At 44.5% G+C, this 18,456-nt stretch overlaps 1 protein-coding gene across 1 annotated transcript in view; it reads left to right on the top strand.

Annotated features, from left to right (window-relative positions):
- The window catches only part of ttpa (tocopherol (alpha) transfer protein), a 38,245-nt gene extending 37,637 nt beyond the window's left edge, over positions 1-608 (top strand). The window contains exon 5 of the mRNA XM_060943458.1: positions 360-608. Within this exon, the coding sequence (XP_060799441.1) occupies positions 360-554 (195 nt within the window). The 3' untranslated portion in view covers positions 555-608. The remainder of the gene's footprint in view (positions 1-359) is intronic.
- Positions 609-18,456: the final 17,848 nt, after the last annotated feature.

Raw genomic sequence — 18,456 nt, 5'->3', positions numbered from 1 at the left:
CTATATTGCTCCCCAGCGTATTAGTGCCCGTGGTGATGATCTCTTTCTGATAGGGTGCTGGCACCAAACACAATTGGCGTTGAAGGTCTCTATGTGCATTTAAAGGTGTCCAAGTGATTCTCACTGGTTAGGTGGGGTGAAGAAGAACCTTATTTAGAACTTCACTGTTACTGTGTGGCCCATCTGTGGAAATTTCACAAATACACTAATTTAACAAAGAAGACTTAAATGCTGATTATGTAGTACTTTTCTTCCCAAATCTGATAGATGCCCAGTCACTGTGTTTATGGTTTTAGCATGAAGTTATGAGTGATTGTAAATGAAAAGGTGTTTATAATAAAAGTGTGTTTGTGCTGTAGATTCACTTCCACAGCAGCATGTACACGACGAGCCTCTCTCAGTTCTTCCCTCAGTCCATCCTCCCTGTGGAGCTGGGCGGCTCAGGGCCGAGTGTAGATGAACTGTGTGAGGAATGGACCCAGCACATCCTGCAGGCTGAAGGCTACCTGCAAAATCTGTGTGTGGATTCAGGAGGCAGCTCATCTCAGAGCTGAAGATCGTCATGCTGACGTTCTGACTGAACTTCACACTTTTACACTTTATTACAGAAATGACATTTTATTATTCATTAAGTTTATCAATTAATAATTTATAATTCATTATCTATCATTCATTAAGTTAATTTATAGCAACAAGTCTTTGTATTTAGTGTTTTAGGGTTTCAGTGATGTTCTTCTATTATTAACCAATCGATCAAGTGATCGAATAATATATTTTATAGTCGATTTTTGTACCTAATTTCAGGAAATACAGATTTCAGTTTCAGGTCTTAGAGACTTTGTGCTATAAGCAGTGTTGGGTAAGTTACTTTAAAAATGTAATTCGTTACAGTTACAAGTTACCTTGTTTAAAATGTAATTGTAGTGTAACTTTTTCAATTACTTTTAAAAAGTAATGTAACTAGTTACTTTTGGATTACTTTTTAATTACTTTAAGGTTTTAATGAATATTGACCCATGTTCACCATTTAATTTTTGAAAACCGACAGTGTGAACCTTAAAGCAGTACTAAGCTGAGAGGGAATTGCTGACAAGCAATCACAGGAGGTCCATAAGAGATGCTTGCACCGTGCATGTGATTCTCAGACTCCTGTCATAGGGGCCATACTCTTCTGTTCCTCCCCTAGGCTCTACCATTTTCACAGTTTGCAGACTACACAAGCAGGTTCAGAAACCACTTCTTTCCCACAGCGGTCACCTTATTGAACTCTTCCCAAAGACCAGTCTTTCGTTCCCCTCTATCCACACCTTACCATCCATATAGTGTTCCTCTTCAATTCACATCTGTATAGCCCTATCTACAGTGGTATAGGATTACCTGTATAATGATTCCATCTGTATTCATCACATTTATTTATACCATGCTATTTTTCATTGCCCTGTGCATTGTACTGCCATAACTACATTGTACATACTCTGCGCATATATGCTCTGCACATATAACCATCTTTACTTACACTAGCTGTAAATAACGGCATTTTGTCTCTAAATACTGCATTATGTGCAGTCTGCACGTGTTGCACTTGATTAGATGCCAAACTGCATTTCATTACTTCATACATGTGCAATGACAACGAATTGTTCTACTTTAATCTAGTAATAAATAACCAAAGTGAGACTTTTACATCACATTTTATTTTTCTTGTTTTTCTCTTTGCTTGTAAAATGAAACATGGCACAATACAGTCCATCAAGAATTAAGACTGACGATGGGTAGTCAGTCATTGAACATTTAAGAGTCAATGGAATGTTGATTACAAAAAAATACAATAAACAATAAACACATTCAAGTGAATGGTAGTAGCCTAGCACGTAGCTAACTAGGGAAACGACATGTGTGCTTAACCGTTGTTGTGATATATGACATTGAATCAATCGTACATCATTATATTATGTTGCCCACTGGGATTAATAACAACGATGGTATGTAGGTGGGTGTCAGTTGTTCTAGAGCTGGTAGTTCAACATATTTCATCAGCATAGCCTACCTTGCTGTTAATGTGCTTACAACCTCAAAATGAATGCCTTCTGATCGGAAATAAACCAGTGAGTTGCACTTACCTCTAAATGTTTCCTTAGGTTCTGGGGCGGACCGTGGGGGGGGCTGAGAGAGCGAACCGCCCCCGGCCCGGGCCCGTGGGAGGGCCCGGAGATAAGCCCGATATATCGCTTACACTCAGTCCTTCGAGATTACATTCGTCGTGCTCATGCCCATGCCCGGGCCCGTGTGAGGGCCCGGGGAGTTATCTGATGCACCCCTTAAAATCATTGCAATGTGTTGCAAATAGTCGAGCGCGCAAGCGTGTACAATGTTGTAAGATAATGTATGTTGCCGTAGCTCAGGGGTTGTGTTAGGGCTTATAGCTTGACACAGTCAGGGTGAGTTATGCCTCATAGTTGCTAAAAACTGAACTCAAGATTCACTCAAGATTTAACAGCTGTAAAATATAGAATAAAATGTTTTGTATAACTGTCCTGCTTTTCACTCTCGCGTTTTGCTTTACAGCGTGCAAATTTAATAAGATATTGTCTCCAAGTGTATTTTGGGTAAAATCGTCATCACTCTCCACAACGTCATCAGTCACTTGTCAACAGAGTTGGCTATGCTACAAGCATTTTTACTACGATAGTTAACATGAGTTCATATAAACATAAAAGTGGAGCGGCGAAGCGAAAAGAAAGGGAAAAAAGGGAGCAGGGAAAGGCTAAATTACTTAAACTGGACACATATTTAGTTCGTTCTCATGGTCATGGAAATGAACCCAACAATGTTGGCAGCAATTCAGGCCCACCAATACTGCTAGCAGGGAGCCAGACTGACAGGTAGCCTAGAATTTCAAACAATCAGACGATGTTAGCTTTAATGTGCTTATAACGTTGGCTTTAATCTGGTTAGCCCAGCCCCTTAGAGCTTATACGCCATCATTTTTCCTTTCTGAATTATATAGGCTACTTTCCTGATATTAGACGAGTTGCTACATTCATCCACTTTTTTCTCTCTCCGCTGTATAGTGATGTTAGGGACTCAGCAGTTGCGAGCTGCTCCAGGGTAGAGCCAGACCTGGTGCTTGACAGCCCCCCTCCCCACCCGCGCTGGACACTGGAAATGAAAGCAGCCGGTCTCCTCACATTACAGCTGACATGCAGACTGTGGATGGTGAAAACCCTCCTCTAGAGTGTTTTCCGACTGATCGGGCCAATCCGCCCTCCTTTTATTTCTGACTCTTCCTGTCACCGTTGCAACCTCTGAGCGCTCATTCGTATGCCCTTCAAATAATGTGCGCAGTATAGGCTATTGATGTTTTATTATGAGCCATGTACAGTATCCTAATGTTTTTTGTTTCTGAGTTACATGTTCGTTTGAAGGACTTGATGTACTAAATAACATAGTTGCACCCAGTAGTGTTGAAATTGGTAAACACCGCAGTTGCGGACATTTTGTAGCCTAAAATGATGTTATGATAAGCTTTAATAAAGGGCCCGGTCATTTGCCCCGCCCCCGGCCCGGCTCTGACTTGTTCCGCCACTGCTTAGGTTTGACATAGACTGCTTCGACGTGGACAACTTCTTGATGGCCGGCAAACACTGCTTGCATTGGACAGTTAAATTTTAGCCATTTTCAGTGATGTAGATGAAATGCTTCTTAAATTTCCAATGCTTGAAGGCGTCTGACATGACTGCTGCTTGAGCTGAACTGAACCGAACCGCGCGCTTCTTGCTGCTCTAGTGCTCAAGCACAGAAACAGAGTGGCGCTGCTGTTGGCAAACATGATAGGAAAACCCAGGACAGACAAGGAGCCATGGCGGGAAACGGCAAAATTATGCGCAAAGCAATAAAAATATCCTTGCTCATGTCGCAAAGGTTTTTGTTTTTCAAATGTAACTAAAATTGTAATTCTCAATATTTCCATAAGTAACTGTAACTGAATTACATATTTTCCTGTTGTAACTGTAACGAATTACAGTTACACTTTTTTTGTAATTAAATTACGTAACGTCGTTACATGTAATTCGTTACTCCCCAACACTGGCTATAAGACTGTATTAACATTGTAATTAGTGTGTGTAAATTATGCTCTTGTATTTAGAGGATAACACACTTGCAGGACACTGTCAACAATAAACTGGTTTTTCAGTGCAGCTTGTGCTATATTCTCAGTGCTGTTGATTAATTTATATACAAGGATATGAGATATGATCAAAAAGTTCAGAGACTGTTCCTAATGCTAATGAATGGAATGTAGAACAGTCAAGTGTGTGCAGCAGGAGAGAGCAGTAACTTTCATGAGTCAGTATACTGTGTGACGTCATGCTGTCATTATCAGGACCTGTGTTACATGTGTTTTTGGGACAACGTGCATATTTACGATTTTACTACGGACCTCAAACTTGAGCAGAGAGCAAACATCAAATTTTGTGTCAAATTCGGGAAAATGGCAACAGAGGTCCATGAACTGTTTCAGCAAGCCTACGAGCAATGACGCAGTGAGCCTGGCGAGGTGTTCTGAGTGACATTCGTGTGTCAACAGGGGCAGGAGTCAGGGCAATCCGACAATCCTGATGCACAATACACTCCAATTTCTTCAACCTTTTTGAGAGCTGTGCTCGTGAAGCATTTCAAAGGTCTAAGTTCCTTTACTAGATATAGCTCAGGCAAACAAATCTAAAATAGTGATCTGAGTTCATGGTCAGACAAAGACAAACAACTATCACTAATGTGATCCAAAACTCAAGAACAGGAAACTAAGCACAGGGTAGAACCAGGATACAGGATATATTTAACAGAATATATTTAACAGTTATTCCATGAAATCAAGTTGTAAATGAGCTGATAGGTGATGAGGTGTGTAGTACTGAGTTGTCTATAAGCCATGTACAGTGAGATTGAATGGAATAGGGTTAGTTGCATTTTGCGAGACGTTCACGGGCACATTGGGCACCTACGAAGTGGTCTCTCTTCTGCTCTGCACATTTTATTGAAGACTCGTACGAGACCTCTGATCTGTTGAGGAGCATTGGCTATAAGCCCGTATTGAAAGAGGGTGCAGTATCAACAATTAAAGGAAAATAAAACTATAAGAAAAGGAAAGTAAGTTCAGTTAAAGCTGAAAAGGCATCATCATCTAACATTTCTTCATCCTGGTCCATCTCACCTTCTAAACCCACTGCTTCTGTCTCTTTAACCTGTTTGGTTTGCTGGGGCATTTCCCCCTGACTGGGCTGGGGAATATTTGGGACAGTGTTTACCTCTTGCTCATCTTCTGTCACGGCATCACTTCTGGGTGTTTTCACCGCAGATGCCCCCTCAGTGCCCAGCTGAGCCACTATCCCCGGTGTTTCCACTGCAGGTGTCCCCTCAGTGTGAGTCTAAGACTTGATCCTGACCTGAGAGGAGCTGCCCTCCCCAGCCTCAATGTCTAAACCTGAGTTTTTGTCTGTGGTCTCACTCTCTGCCTATGCACTATACGGACAGAAAAAGCACTTATGTCCAACATCCACACACTCAAAGCATTTCATATTTCCTGAACTAGGGTAAACCATATAATACCCTTCCTCATATTTTACCCTAAAAGTGATCTCAAGTGATGGAGAGTTAAGGAACATATAAACCTGTCTCCACAGAGACTGAACATGCTGCAGCTTCGGGTCTTTATAGCTGAGGCGAACAGTTTTAAATCCGCTTGTGAGCTTCCCAAACTGCTGTAACTCTCTCTCCAGTGCTTTGTTAGGGATGAAGGGAGGCACTCCCTTCTGATACGGTCACTCAAGTGGTTGGTACAGCTAGGGTAGTGGAGAAACTACAACTATAAGAGGGTGCAGTATCAACAAAGAAAAATAAAACTATAAGAAAAGGAAAGTAAGTTCAGTTGCACCAGTTCTCCTGGAGTGTGAGCTGAGGGTTGTTGCTAAAACCCGGGACAGAACAAGACATATTATCACTCGGGCAGTGACCTCCCCACGGTTGTTGCTAAAACCGGTGACGCCCCGAGTTTTAGTAATTGCCTGAGCCGAGCAGTAATGGCAGAGTACTCAGTATGGAGAAAATGGAGAATGAGTGGAGCAGCCATCTGATTTCTCTGCCGGATATGCTTGCCTCAGCAGCAATATCTCGCCATTACGTGGAAGAAGCGAATGAACGGATAACTGAACGACCAACTGAAAGTCAGATTGTTTCAAAGCAATCGGCCACAAGATCGGCCTTCAAGAAATGAGAACACAGATGGGTAAGCTGCGACTCTCATTTGGATAGAAAACAACAAAAATACTCGTTTACCTACATTTAGATTAATAAATGTAACTTGTATTGTATATTTAAGTTACCTTATTTAATTTGCCTTTGAATGTGATTGTCTCAGTTCATCTGATTATTTAATTAGCCTTCTACGTTTTATCAGTGAAAATGCATGCATGTCCATGTATGTTGCATAAGTTATAACACCTCTCCTGTTTTAATGAGAGCCAACCCACAATCAATGAAGTCAAATCAGTCTTAGTTGAGCAAGTCGGTAACGGTATTTCTTACTTTCACCATAAATTTTTATTTATATGACTTTGGTCTATAGCTATCAAAGGCCTCGGCCTTAAAACCGGTTACTGCTGTGATGTCACATACTCAAGGCTGGCTGGCTCAGGGCTGGGGCAGCTTGAATGTCAACTTTGCAGTCGATTTTAACTCTCAAAAAAAAATTATATACTATATACTATATATTGTGATATCACGAGAGGCTGACCGGCTCTCGGCGGGACCCTTCAATCAGTGCAAGGACACAAGGTTAAAATAAATCAAGGATTTTAATGTTATGCCAGGAAATTAAACAGAAAAGGTAACTCAAAGTCCAGTGTTCAAACAAAGATGGACTCCCAAAAGTCAAACTCAAACAATGTCTCTGGCTTTAGAGCAACAAAATTATAGGCAGGTTTCCTTCAGTCCAATATCCCGTTCTCAGAACAAATAAAATCTTCTGCCTTACTTTGAGTCCAGTCAACAATCCCTGTAGTCTTTAGCCCGGTGGCCACCCAGTAGCCGGCATTCATAACACAGGTAAGTCCTTCGGTGCAAAATCCTTCAAGTAAGAATTCCAGATAAGCTTTTCAACAAATACTCCGCCCAGCAGGTTCCACTCAGCAACAGGAGTCCATGAACCTCTCTCCTCTCCCCTCCACATTCACACTGGGAGTTTTGAGCTCTCACAAAGCCCTCTTACTCATTAGGCCCTCATTGGCCACAGGTGTGTTGTCGTGTTGGGTGCTGAGGGTGAAGTTCCCAACTCCACCACCAGATGGAGTTATAGCTGCCAGAAGTTGGAGCCATCTGCGCGTGACATAGTGCCCCTCGATGACACAGCCTCTCGGGATATCACACATCCCCCCCCTCGGGACCGACGTCCTCGTCGGGCTGAAGGTTGCGAAGAGGACATCTCGCTGGGACAGGGCGTCCGCATTGCCATGGCACCTGCCAGCCCTGTTAGCAACAGAGAAGTTAAACGCTTGCAAGCTTAAAAACCATCTGGTAACCCTACTGTTTGTCTCCTTGTTCTTGGCCATCCACTGCAGAGGGGCGTGGTCAGAGATCACCGTGAAACACTGGCCCAGGAGGTAATATCGCAGGGATTCCAGGGCCCAGGTAATGGCGAGACACTCTTTTTCAACCATTGAATAGTTCTTCTCTCTAGGGAGTAGTTTTCGGCTTAGATATAGGATGGGATGCTCCTTACCTTCATGTACTTGCGCAAGTACAGCCCCCAGCCCCACCTCTGAAGCGTCTGTCTGCACCACGAACTCCCGCTTGAAGTCTGGTGCCACCAGAACCGGACTGGAACAGAGGGCCTGCTTCAGGTTGACGAAGGCTGCCTCCACCATGGGATTCCACTTCACCATCCTTGAGTGTCGTTTAGTTGTCAGATCTGTCAGGGGTGCAGCAATGGAGGCAAAATCGGCAATAAAACACCGGTAGTAGCCGGCTAGGCCCAAGAACAATCTCACCTGCTTCTTGGTGAGGGGTTTCGGCCAGTCCTGTATGGCCCGCAGCTTCGCCTCCTGGGGCTTGACTAGTCCCTGGCCAACGGTGTACCCCAGGTAATTGGTTTCACTGAAGGCCAGTCTGCATTTTTTCGGGTTTGCCGTCAGACCTGCATCCCTGAGGGAATCAAGCACAGCTTGTACACGGGGTAAATGACTGTTCCAATCCGGACTTTGAATGACCACATCATCTAAAAATGCAGCTGCATACCTCTTATGGGGAGCCAGGACCCGATCCATTAAGTGCTGGAATGTGGCCGGCGCTCCATGCAGACCAAATGGGAGCCCTGTGTACTGGTAGAGACCCTCTGGTGTGGCAAAGGCTGTCTTCTCCTTTGACGCCGGGGTCAGGCGCACCTGCCAGTGTCCTTTTGTCAGGTCCAGAGTGGTGAGGAACCGGGCATGTCCTAAGGAGTCTACTAAGTCATCAACACAGGGCATAGGGTATGAATCAAACTCTGACACCTCATTCAATTTGCGATAATCATTGCAGAATCTCACTGACCCATCTGGTTTGGGAACCAGGACAATGGGGCTTGCCCAGGCACTTTTGGACTCTTTGATGACTCCCAGCTCTAGCATCTTTCTCACCTCCTCCTGGATAGCCACCTTGCGAGCCTCTGGCACATGATAGGGACGCTGGGTCACTGTTCGGCCCAGGACGGTGCGGATCTCATGTTGGACCACCTCTGTGTACCCGGGGAGTGAGGAGAAGACATCTCAGTTGCAGTCCACCAGCTCTAGGGTCATCTGCCACTGGTGTGGGGATAGCCTGGCCCCACCTGAACCTCCTCTCTAGCAGGTTCTTTGGAGTCTGTCAGGGGCAAACAACTGAACAACGCCTCCCTGGTGTGCCATTTTTTCAAGAGGTTAACGTGATATAGTTGCTCAGATTTTCTTTGTGAGGCCAGGTGAGGCCTGTGACCACGTGTTTGTGTGTGTGTGTGTCAGGCCTGGTGACCACGTGTTTGTGTAGGCCTAGACTAACCTTGTGTGGCTAAGCTAAGGCAAAGGAATGCTAGCTAAGGTGTGTTTGTGAGAGGCCACGTGTCTCTAAGACAATACACTTAGCTTTGGATGCTAACAGGACAAAATGAGGTCACCCACTTGATGACCTCATACGGTCCTTGCCAGGTTGCCAGGAACTTACATTCCACGGTCGGCACCAGGACCAGCACTCTGTCCCCCGGCTTAAACTCTCTTGGCTGGGCAGGTAGGTTGTAGGAGGCCTGTTGTTGCCATTGAGCAGTCTCCATGTGTTCACGCACTATCGGGTAGACGGCCCTCATTCTCTCCTTCATGGCCCTGACATGCTCAATCAGGGTCCGCTGTCTGCAGGGTTGCTCCTCCCAAGCCTCCTTGGCAATGTCCAGCAGCCCTCTGGGTCTGTAAGAAAGCAATAGTTCAAAAGGCAAAAAGCCAGTAGAAGATTGGGGTACCTCTCTTACTGCAAACAGCAGGTATGGCAGCAGCTGGTCCCAATTCTGCCCATCCTCTTCAGTCGCCTTCCTCAGCATGGACTTCAGAGTCCTGTTGAACCGTTCAACCAACCCGTCTGTCTGGGGGTGGTAGACAGATGTTTGCAACTGTTTGATTTTCAACAGGGCACACAGGTCTTTCATCACCCGGGACATGAACGGAGTGCCTTGGTCTGTCAATATTTCCTTTGGAATCCCCAGACTGGTGGAGAAGAGGAAGAGCTCCTTGGCTATCTGTTTGGAGGTAGTCTTCCTCAGGGGGATGGCCTCCGGGTACCGGGTCGCATAGTCCAGGATGACCAGAATGTACCGATGCCCCCTGGAGCTTTTTGGCAAAGGCCCAACTATATCCAGTCCAATCCTCTCAAAAGGAGTTTCGATAATTGGCAAGGGGATGAGCAGGTTACGGTATGGGGGTTTAGGCGCCACCTTCTGGCATTCTGGGCAACTACGACAGTAATTCTCCGTTTCCTTGTGCACTCCTGGCCAGAAGAAATGCTCTAAGATCCTTTCTTTTGTCTTCTCTACACCTAGGTGGGCCCCCAGTGAATGTGTGTGTGCCAGATTGAGCATAGTCGCCTGGTGGGGCTGTGGTACAAGGAGCTGTTCATGCACTTTGTCATCTTTCTTCACCACCTGATGCAGTAGGCCCCGTATAATTGCAAAATGGGGGTATGTAGGGCTTGCTGTTACCCCCTAACAGCACGCCCTCTAGCACCTGCACATTTCTTAGGGCATTTGCAAGTGTGGGATCCTGCAACTGGGCAGTACCATACTGGCCTGCAAGAGGGGGAAGCTCCTCGATGCCTGGGGCATCTTCCTCGTCGGAGCTCGGAGAGCTTTCCGGGGCCACATTCTCTTCTCCAGTCTCCAGGCCAGTCTCTGTGTCAGCCTGGGTGCCCATCATCCCTGCGAGGGCAAAAGCGGGGATGCAGGGTTGTGCAGGTTGCCCTTGTGTGGTTGCCGGAGGAGTCTTACCTCTCTGACTGCAGGGTACCCAGGCTGGTCTCTGCTGGGCCTCTCTCCACAGCAGGTGGAAGGTTGGGCAATCTTGCCCAATCAGAACAGGAACAGGGAGGGAATCAACCACTCCCACCCTCATGTGTATAGTCCCCCTGGTGGTGGTCATTTTAAGTTCAGTGGTGGGGTACTCTTTGGTGTCCCCATGGACACAGGAAACTGGGAGAACTTTGTCAGTGGTCAGACACGATGGATCCACCAGGTCCTTACGCACCAAGGTGACGCGACTACCTGAATCTAACAATGCCTCGACATCACGGCAATTCACAGTCACTGGGCAGGTGGGGGGTCAATCTGGGGGCCCGTCTGCAGCCCTGACAAGTGATGCAAACAGCTGGGTGGAGGGTGAGCTGGAGGACCCTGTAGGTACAGTCTGTCTAAGAACTACAACAGTCCCTTTAAGGACTACAACTCCCATCACCAGCTTCCGCATTGACCTGCGTCACACGGGGGTGGGATCACCAATGTCACATCCTCCATGAAAGCATAAGAAACCTGGAAACTCCTAGCTCCTCCTCTTTTGGCACCGTGATTTCAACACGGACACAAGGAGGACTTCTCTCTCTCTCTTTCCATCTGGACTCCAAGCCATCTGGATACAAAGAGGATTCGCTCCATGAGCAAACCCAAAATAAGACGTCTTTTCTTCTCTTTCTTGCAAGATCCACAATTCAGCGCGATTTCTTTGTTTACCTTTGGCCACGGTAAAAATCCAAAAATCGCGCGATCTAACTCAAATGAGTTACAACCGTTTTTTATTTCTATTATCAAGTACATACCAAACTGCCACCAGGCAGTTAATTTAAAAGTTAGGAGTGACCGAAATTCCTCCTAATTATAATTCTGTGCACATTGTTTGATCAGAGACTTTCTTTTCATCACGAGCGACCATGCGTCGGACCAAGAAAATCCTCTGCTTCACGGAAGGCTTCACAACGGTGAAACTCCAAAGTCTCAGAACATCTCTTCATAATTTTGCTAAAGGCAAGATACTGAGTAAGACTGGCATTTGGGCAGATAAACCTAGTCTTAGGAATTAGCTTTTATTGAAGTAGTGTGAATTTACCTCAGGAACAGTTTGTTACACTGTAAACACGCAGCGTGTTGAATTGATTTATTGTTTTGTTTTAATCTCTCAGTTGTTTTAATAGATAGACTGTGCATGCTTCTCTTTATCCCTTACTAACATTTTAATTTCCTTATCACACATTTTGACCTTATCAAGGTTTCAGTGGATTCAGTACTGTTATAAGCTAGTGAAATTAGCCTAGGGCTAATTTCTTTTGTCCCGTTAGCATCCAAAGCTAAGTGTATTGTCTTAGAGACACGTGGCCTCTCACAAACACACCTTAGCTAGCATTCCTTTGCCTTAGCTTAGCCACACGAGGTTAATCTAGGCCTACATGAACACGTGGTCACCAGGCCTGACACACACACACAAACACATGGTCACAGGCCTCACCTGGCCTCACAAATACACCTCAGTTAGCATCCCACGCTAGCTTCTTTCTTTTGCTAGGCCATAGGCCTTACCACGTGGTCAACTCCTCCCCCACAAACACACATGGAGTTAGCTACCAGAGCTAATCCTTTTTGTAGGCCACACACAAGGCCTCTCTCTCTCTCCCCACATGCAAACACACCTTTGTCTTAGCTAAACACAAGGCTAATCTAGGCCTCCACACATGGCCACATGTCTCACAAACCCACCTTAGCTAGCTTCCCTTTGTCTTAGCTTAGCCACACAAGGCTAATTCCTTTGTTCTCCTCAAATCCCACGTGGTGATCCCTACACCACGTGGACACACATGAACATACCTAGCTAGCATCCCACGCTAGCCTTCTGCTCAGGCCATAGGGCCTTTCATTCACACACACACACACACACACACACACACACACACACACACACACACATCTCATACACACACACACACACACACACACCTCACTGTTTGTATATATTTCAACTGCCATTATCCATTTTTATCTGTTATAATAAATTCATTTATTATTGAAACTGTGTTTATTTGTGTTCCAATATCTTTGAAGTCCCCAATCTCCAAAGAATTCTAAAAGGTGCATATGATTTATGTAATATGGTAAATTATCATAATAATTTGGAATATACCATCATTTAGCTGTTTGGTAATTTATTATTAAGCACCAAAATTAATGGTATTAATTAATGAGACTGATTCCATGAGTGATTTAATGATATGAGACTGATTCAATGGAAATAATTCACTGAAAATGATTCAAATGAGACTGATTCAATTTTAATTATTAACCTTCAGATTTAATGAGATTGATCACTCAATTACCCAAATGCACCTACAACCCTGAAGTGGGCATAGGCTCGTCCACCAGGTTCCCACACTGCCAAGACATGTGTCCCCTGCCCCCACACCAGAAGCATTGTCGGGTGTCACCATCACGGGGAATCCTAACCGGACCTGGCTGGCTTCTGGCTCCCCCTGGAGCATAGCCAGGTCCTGCTGTGGCTGGGCTGGACCCCTTGGGTTTGTTGGGGTGGCCTCCCCCTGTCAGCAGTGGGGGCACAGTCCTGGGGTCCTTCCTGGAAGCATGGAGTATTTCTGTTGTGGCCTGGTACTTTTCCACAGCTTCAACAGTCAGTTCAGCGGTGGTTAGGGCTTGTTGGCTGATGAAGCGCTTCGCTTCATATGGCAGGGCTTGAATGTAGTGATCCACGACAATGGCCTCCACTACTGCCGCCGCTGTGGTTTTCTCAGGTTCCAGCCATCTCCTCGCGATTCTGGAAAGTTTGTGCATCTGCGCACGGGGAGCCTGGTCTGCTTGAAAGGTCCAGCTGTGGAAGCGTTGAGCCATACTGAACTTGGTGAGCCCATGTCTGCTGAGGATCTCAGTCTTCAGAGCATCATAGTTCGTCGTCTTGTCAGGGGGTAGGTCTCGGACAGCGTTCAACAACTCCCCCATTAAAAATGGGGCTAACAGTCCAACCCACTGTGCCTTGGGCCATCCTTCCCTAGTGGCCGTGGCTTCAAAGGTGTGCAAGTATGCTTCAACATTATCTGTAACCCCCATTTTGGAGATAAAATTGAGCAATCAAATCTTCAGTGTCCTCCTCGTACATGCACTATTATTGATGATTGAATTGCCCACATTCTCCACCATATGTGATATCACGAGAGGCTGGCTGGCTCTCGGCAGGACCCTTCAATCAGTGCAGGGACACAAGGTTAAAATAAATCAAGGTTTTTAATGTTATGCCAGGAAATTAAACAGAAAAAGTAACTCAAAGTCCAATGTTCAAATGAAGATGGATTCCCAAAAGTCAAACTCAAACAATGTCTCTGGCTTTAGAGCAACAAAATTATAGGCAGGTTTCCTTCAGTCCAATATCCTGTTCTCAGAACAAACAAAATCTTCTGCCTTACTTTGAGTCCAGTCAACAATCCCTGTAGTCTTTAGCTCGGTGGCCGCCCAGTAGCTGGCATTCATAACACAGGTAAGTCCTTCGGTGCAAAATCCTTCAGGTAAGAATTCCAGATAAGCTTTTCAATAAATACTCCGCCCAGCAGGTTCCACTCAGCAATGGGAGTCCATGAACCTCTCTCCTCTCCCCTCCACATTCACACTGGGAGTTTTGAGCTCTCACAAAGCCCTCTTACTCATTAGGCCCTCATTGGCCACAGGTGTGTTGTCGTGTTGGGTGCTAAGGATGAAGTTCCCAACACCACCACCAGATGGAGTTATAGCTGCCAGAAGTTGGAGCCATCTGCGCGTGACATAGCGCCCCTCGATGACGCAGCCTCTCGGGATATCACTATATATATACACACACACACACACACACATACAGAGGTAGTCGTCGACTTACGACCTATGCGACTTACGACCGATTGACTTTACAACCATCTGGTTATGACTGTCAAGTGTTTCCCAGCTGAGCTAGCTGAGCATACGACAGTTTCTGCCCCAGCTCCCGGCAGCGCACAGCATCCAGCCAGTGTTGACAGATACTGCTGACGGTTTCCAGCCCAAAATATGTTCAAAACCTGCCAAAATGCACTTAAAACCACCCAATCTGGCAACACTGCATCCAGCCTCTATTATGTGTGCAGTGTTTCGCTGGACAAACAACGAACGAGCTACAGCGTGCGTGCGGCTTAACCAGATCTTGTGCTATAACGTGCGCAGCTGGTAATCAAAGTAACTTTCACTTTTCTGTTCTGTTACACTGTTCTGTGTCCAATGTCCAAAATGAAAAGTTAGTTTTCAATTGTTCAGCTAAAAAAAGTAATTAAAACAATTGTGTTGTTGAAATGATGTGTTTGCAATTTATTTATAATCAAAAACTGATACAGGTGGATGAGTGATAGTGTGATAAAAAAGTACTATACTAGTACTACTGAGTGATAAGAAGTCCTAGTGAATGCTTGATAAGTAGACAATAATAAATAATTAGGTGTATTTTTCAGCGCACGCTGCGCGTGCGCACTATGGCTCAAAATAATATACCGGCAAGAAATAAAAGTTACCTTCACCCCTGAGTATGCAGTGTTTGACTTAAACCAAATAATGAGCCAAGGTAATGAAATAAGAAAATGTTGATAAAATAAGACTTTAAGATGATTACACATCACAATATACCGGTACTTACGTTCATTTAACATAGGCCGACTTACGACCAGATCGGTTTACAACTGGTCAGTCGTAACCAAATGCAGTCGTAAGTCGACGACTACCTGTGTGTATGATTATATATATATATATATATATATATATATATATATATATATATATATATATATATATCACACACACACACACTTAGTTTAAGAGTGGAGGAAGATCTACACAGGTGGACTACATACTCTGCAGAAGGGGTAACTTGAAGGAGATTGGAGACTGTAAAGTGATGGCAGGGGAGAGTGTAGCTAGACAACATCAAGTGGTCGTGTGCAGGATGAGCTTGAAAGTGAAAAAGAGGAAGATTAAGTGGTGGAAACTAAAAGAGGTTGAACATCAGAAGGAGTTTAGGGAAGAAATGAGACGAGCATTGAATGGTAATGGAAGTCTGCCAGAAGATTGGAATAATACTGCTCTACTAGTAAGAGAGGTAGCAAGGAAGGTGCTAGGGTGGTCATCGGGAAGGAGGAAGGAAGACAAGGAGACATGCTGGTGGAACAAAGAAGTGCAGGAAATTATAAAAGAGAAGAGGCTAGCAAAGAAGAATTGGGACGATTAGAGAGATGAGGAAAGCAGGTGGTTATACAGAGAGACAAGACAGAAGGCAAAAAGAGCGGTAGCGAAGGTGAAAGCAGATGCATACCAGGAGTTGTACGAAAGACTGGAGACAAAAGAAGGAGAGAAAGACCTGTACAGACTAGCTAGGCAGAGAAACAGGGAAGCGAGGGATGTACAGAAGGTGAGAGTGATGAAAGATGTAAATGGAAGTGTGCTGACAAACAAAGAGAGTGTATTAAGAAAGTGGAAAGAGTACTTTGAGGATTTGTTAAATGAGGAGAATCCAAGAGAGAAAAGGTCAGATTTGTTGGAGACAGCAAATCCAGGGCTGCCAACTTTTCAAAATTCCTTGGAGTGAGATTTTTTTTGGGGGGGGGTCGACAGCAAAATTTTTCCACACACCACGCAGTAAGTGGGAATTTTGTATTCAGTTTGATATTCACTCGTCCCCCTGCATTCTGGTGTTTTGTTTGTGGGTCGTCCAGCTGGAGATGGACAATGAAGGGGGGGGGTTGAGATTTTGGATTTAGTAGATGTTCCTGCATTCTGGTGGATTTTTGGAGTGGCCTGCTGTGCCATACCTACATTCTTACACGCCCTGACTTGCCAGGCCTTCAGCTTGTGGCCAACAAAAGCACCAAGTTTTGGCTTAAAAGCCCCCACACTAGAAAACTACAGATGACTGCCAATGTTCCTGTAGCCCTATAGACCTGTGTTTCAGATTTAAAGGCAAGTTCATGTTTGAAAATATTTCAGCAGCTAAGCCTAAACACCTTCTGAATTGAAACTAAATGTTAAGTTTTTAATAACTGTTGCAAAAATAAGATTGTCCCTCACTGACTATTCATTATGCATTTAAGGGCTTTCCCCACCACTGGGTTCAGCAGAAGATTGGCATGGGGAAAAATATCAACAGCAAAAGAACAAATAAAATGCTTAAACAGTAAGCAAAATGTGCATGTGCTGAAAAAAAAAAGCTGAACCTTGGCCATAGGTGGGAATGTGCACACAAAGTTGGGCTTAAAAATTGTGGTCATACTTAAATAAGCTATATTAATATATTTCTTATTAATTTATTTCTTATCTATGTTTCTTATTAGTAATAGAGCATTCGTCAGGGCCTGTTATCTGACAAATATTCTCTACCTGTCTTGCCCTCTTTGAAACCCTGTCTCCTCAGTATATTGTTCTGTCTTTTTTTTTAATTATTCACAATAAGTTCAAGTTCTTTGATATTACAGGTGACCATGCTTTATTTACTTTAACTGAGCAATTACATACATCATAAATAATTAAAAATAAATACCCTGTAAATAAACAATAGGTATGGTGGCTAATGGCTCTTCTTGCATTTGTAATATTATCTCTTACTTGCTTTATTTTACAACATTTCCAGTATGGCTTCAAATAAAGTCATAAAGTATGATAACATACAGTAAACAAACTAAAAATGCACCTTAATAAACGTGTGCTAAGAAGGTGCTCTCCCGTGCTGCTGTTTGGGGAAGATAGAGGCTGTGGCATGGCAGTAGGCCTATAATGATTTAGCATGCCTAGTACACAGCTCTCGATATGGCATTAAATATTCTCACAACACTTATAGGCTAAAACGATTAAGAAACTTTATATAAGTTCATAATTATGCCAGTAACACCACACATTGGCGTGCATATGTACAAACCTGTCTGAGACACCCGTCTTCAACTCGGATACCTTCTTCTCTCTCCTCTTCCTCTAAATTGACGGTAGGCAATTATCCAACTTCCGGCGAGTGCAGCATCATTAGATGCACCACCTACCATAGGGGAGTGTGTACAGAAGGGAACACCTCTCTGCCTGTTTAGCCATGCGTAAGGCGTAATTGATCGATCGCAAGTTGTTGGCGCGACGCAATGGGTAGCCGAGATCAGATAGATAAACTAGATTTTTTTCTAGTGTGAGAAATCGGAGGTATGGCGTGTGAGCGTGTGAAGACAATCAAATGCGTGTGTCTCATGCTCATTGCGTGAGAGTTGGCAGCCCAGGCAAATCAGAAAGCAGAGTCGGTTAGTAAGGATGAGTTGAGGGCAGCCATGAAAAGATTGAAGACTGGGAAAGCAGTCGGACCAGATGGTATCCCAATTGAGGCTTGGAGATGTTTGGGTGAGATGGCTGTGGAGTTCCTAACGAGATTGTTTAATAAGATCCTAGAGAATGAGAAAATGCTGAATGAATGGAGAGTGTGCTAGTTCCAATATACAAGAATAAGGGAGATGTACAGAGCTGCAGTAATTACAGAGGAATAAAATTGATGAGCCACACCATGAAGCTATGGGAAAGGGTATTGGAGGCGAGATTGAGAAGAGAGGTAGCAATCTGTGAACAGCAGTACGGGTTTATGACAAGGAAGAGCATGTCGGATGCAATTTTTGCTTTAAGAATGTTAATGGAGAAGTACAGGGAAGGCCAGAGAAAGCTACATTGTGTGTTTGTAGACCTGGAGGAGGCATACGATAGAGTGCCGAGAGATGAGTTATGGTATTGTATGAGAAAGAGTGGAGTGAATGAGAAGTATATTAGAGTGGTGCAGGACATGTCTGAGAACAGTGAAACAGCAGTGAGGTGTGCAGTTGGAACAACTGAATGGTTCAAGGTGAAGGTGGGACTCC

Source organism: Neoarius graeffei, chromosome 17, assembly GCF_027579695.1.
Source record: "Neoarius graeffei isolate fNeoGra1 chromosome 17, fNeoGra1.pri, whole genome shotgun sequence".
NCBI lineage: Eukaryota > Metazoa > Chordata > Actinopteri > Siluriformes > Ariidae > Neoarius > Neoarius graeffei.
The sequence above is the reverse complement of the archived record's forward strand: the minus strand, read 5'-3'. Positions and strand labels throughout refer to the sequence as shown.